At 32.4% G+C, this 3,753-nt stretch overlaps 1 protein-coding gene across 1 annotated transcript in view; it reads right to left on the bottom strand.

The window, feature by feature from the left end:
- LOC107732752 (testican-2-like) overlaps nucleotides 1-3,753 on the bottom strand; it is a 54,956-nt gene that overhangs the window by 9,707 nt on the left and 41,496 nt on the right. Inside the window, exons 4-5 of the mRNA XM_016544172.1 lie at nucleotides 2,959-3,073; nucleotides 177-282 (exon numbers count right to left, since the gene is read on the bottom strand). Of these exons, the coding sequence (XP_016399658.1) occupies nucleotides 177-282; nucleotides 2,959-3,073 (221 nt within the window). The remainder of the gene's footprint in view (nucleotides 1-176; nucleotides 283-2,958; nucleotides 3,074-3,753) is intronic.

Below are 3,753 nucleotides of genomic sequence, written 5' to 3'. Positions count from 1 at the left end.
TAAAAATGCAGAAAGTTTCCTGTGAGGGGTAGGTTTAGGGGTAGGGTTGGTGTAGGGCAATAGAATATACGGTCTGTACAGTAGAAAAACCATTACGCCTATGGAGAGTCCCCACAAGGATAGCTGACCTGTGTGTGAGAGTGTGTGTGTGTGTGTGTGAGAGTGTGTGTGTGTACCTGTGAGGTGTAGTTGTGTCCGTCTGATCCACACACAGGCGTCGAGGGCGTCTCTGAACAGGGTTTACAGTTGTTAGCGTGGGGCTTCAGTCCAGACTCTCTGATTCTACAGCAAACACAACAAAACAATCTCAATCCAGCAGTTTCTGCTTTCAAATGTTGGGTGAAACGACTCCATAATCAATAACAACTCTGTTTTATTAAACACATTATTTTACATACTTTTTTTTTTTTTTTTTCACTTTTTTGACTTTTCCTTGTTTTATTACATTAAAACAAAATACCCTTTTTTTTTTACAACATAACTTTATTAAATGGAATTTTATTTAACTTTATTTTAACTATTACATTTGTGCTGTACATATTTTATATGCACATTTCACAAGAGTGATGCGAGAAGACACACTATGATGGCGGATCCAAAAGCGTTACTTTTAATAAAATTTTCATTTCTTCGTTTAATATAAGTGAGTGTCTTTATTGTTGCTGGGTTTCCATAAAAAAAAGTTAATAAATAACAATGAACCACAAACTAAGCATTCGTTTTAAATAAGGGAAAATACCTTATTTATTTGGGTTACAACGCAAGGCTATATCTTATTCATTTTGTTAATAAAAGTTAGATGTTTAATATATGCGAATTTGCCATAGTAACGACAATGTAAGGAATCCGGCCTCTGTGGTTCCCCCTGATCGTCACCAGAGGTCGCCATCACCCGAGTATTGACTTTCCCCTCAAACTCTATTTCCCATCACCTCGTACCTGACTTTGATTACGAGCTCACCTGATGCTTGTTTATGGGACTACTTAAGCCTCTGTCTCACACTCACTCTTCGCGAAGTCTTGTTTTGCCCCGGCTGACATTTCTGAGCGTTATCATCTTCTCTATTGGATTTCGGTGTTTGACTCTGGACTGTTTCTCTCGTTTTTGGATTCTTCGCTGCCTGCCTTTTGACTCTCTTGCCCTGTTTTTTGGACTGTTGTTTACTCTGCTTGCTGCCAGCCCTGATCACTCGCCTGTCTTGTTACTCTGCCTTTGTCTCATCTCTGATTACCCTGTTACGGTTTATCGACCATTGCCTGTACGACTGTCTACTTTTTTTTAAATATGAGATTGAAATGCTCCAAACATATAATGCAGTGATTGAGAGCTGAAGAAATAAAGGCTCCTCAGAAGATGTGAGATGTTCTGGACGCTTGTGAAGATCATTCCTCTGCTGAGGAACAGTGAAAGTAAAGCTTCTGCATTAGTCAGATGACACTGACTGAATAAAAACTATCTCTCACACACACACACAGATAATAACACTATTACACACACACTCAGAGATGAATGATCGTTTCGGCAGATAGGAACAACACAGTGGGTTATAATGTTCTGACCCATTAGTTTTTGCCGATTACACTAAAGCTCTGCGGACCAGATAAATGCTGAAAGTCTCACACACACACACACATCGATGAGAAACGTTCGGTGCGTTCATAAACTAATGAACAGAGACCGAAAGAGACACAAGCCATTAACACTGAACACTAAAGTACATTTGAGTTCATTTGTACTTCTATTTAAATAGATGTTCATGTTTAAAATACATTATTACAATATCTGAAGCGATAAATGTTCAGCACATGATTGGATCATTAAATCTTCTATGGAGTATCTTATCTCAATTTAACTGATATCTCTTGTATTATGTTGAAATTCTGGCTACGATCAATATGTTCCGGGACAAACTGACCATAATAGGATTTAATACAATTCACCAAAAATCACACAATGACAATCAATCAATCAATCAATCAATAAAACAGGTAAAAGGTAAACCTTTAACATTAATACTTCTCATTAATTATAAAAAGTGAAAACATTAGAACATATGATTTTTTAAAATTATATTAAACAAATATTTTCTAAACCTTTTATTTTTGACTGAAAGAGAATATTATAATTAGTATATTTTGTATTTTTGTATTTTTAATTAAAGTGTTTGATTTTATTTTTGTTTCATACTTGATACACGTTTCTAAGGCCTCTAAATGATCAACATGATAAAAATCTATGAGCCATAAAATGATGTATAAAATATGATGCTCAACAAAAAACACAATATGCAAACTTCTTTTTTTTATTTATATATACATAAACTGTCGTTCAAAAGTTTGAGATCAGTAAGATTTTTATTGTTTTTGAAAGAAGTCTCTTTTGCTCACCAAGGCTGCATTTATTTGATCAAAAATACAGTAAAATTGTCAAATATTATTTCAATTTAAAACAGCTGTTTTCTATGTGAATATGTGTTAAACTGTAATTTATTTCTGTGATCAAAGCTGTATTTTCAGCATCATTACTCCAGTCTTCAGTGTCACATGATCTTCAGAAATCATTCTAATATGCTGATTTATTATTACTGTTGGAAACAGTTGTGCTGCTTCATATATATATATTTTTTTGGAACCTGTGATACTTTTTTCAGGATTCTTTGATGAATAAAACGTTAAAAAGAACAGCTTTTATTCAAAAAAAATATACACCACTGTTCAAAAGTTTGAGGTCATAACGTTTTTTCTTTCTTTTTTTTTTGAAAGAAATTAATACTTTTATTCAGCACGGATATGTTAAATTGATGCAAAGTAATAGTAAAGACTTACATTGTTAGAAAAGATTTCTATTTTGAATATATGATGTTCTTTTTAACGTTTCATTGTAAAGGTCAAAGAAAAGATGCAAATGGTCATAAACTCTATTCTGACACTGTGACTGCTGATACGAGCGAGACTGACCTGTGCTGGAGTTTCTTGCGGTTCACACACATCGCTCTCTGATATCCCTGAGCCACACACACTTTATGACGACTGCACTTCACCTTCTGACACGGATCCTTCGTGGTGTCCAGACCTGCAAAAGACCACCGTCAGACCGAGAGAACTCTAAACCAACAAGTGCATGCAAAACGCTTACAGTGTAATGAAAGATTAAATGTTTTTACATGCAGAAAATTTAAATATGAAAAGTCACATTTCACTTTGGAGGACAAAGCAGCATTTGATTTTTATCTGCGGTTATTCCACATCTTTTAACAAATGGATTTTCATGAGATTTTCAGCTGTTTGTGATGCATGTGGATAAAACTCTTGAAAATTACACTGACAGAATGTTTAACTATCTTTTATTTTTATTTTTTGTTAAAGTTTTACGTATTTATTTGCTTTTGTTCTTTTTATTAGATATTCTATATATTTCGATTTAGCCGTAATTAATTTTTATTTCAGTTTTTTTATTTTTTATTTTAGTACTTCAACTTCAGCTTATTTATATTTAAGCAACATTTTTTAAATGTTTACATTTTTAATTTAATATGTATCTTTTATTTATCATTTCTTTATTTTTAAATGTGGATTGTTATTTTTTAATATCATTTAAAAATAATAATATTATTATTAATATTTATTAAAGTATTAAATAAAAAATATTATTTTAATACATGGAGATACTTATTTTTTAATTAATTTATTTTTTTATTATCTATCCATCCATCCATCCATTTATCCATCTATCTATCTATCTATCTATCTATC

The sequence above is a fragment of the Sinocyclocheilus rhinocerous genome, unplaced genomic scaffold (genome assembly GCF_001515625.1).
Source record: "Sinocyclocheilus rhinocerous isolate Xijiao unplaced genomic scaffold, SAMN03320098_v1.1 scaffold159, whole genome shotgun sequence".
In the NCBI taxonomy this organism is placed as follows: Eukaryota; Metazoa; Chordata; class Actinopteri; order Cypriniformes; family Cyprinidae; genus Sinocyclocheilus; species Sinocyclocheilus rhinocerous.
This window is presented reverse-complemented; position numbering and strand designations above follow the sequence as displayed.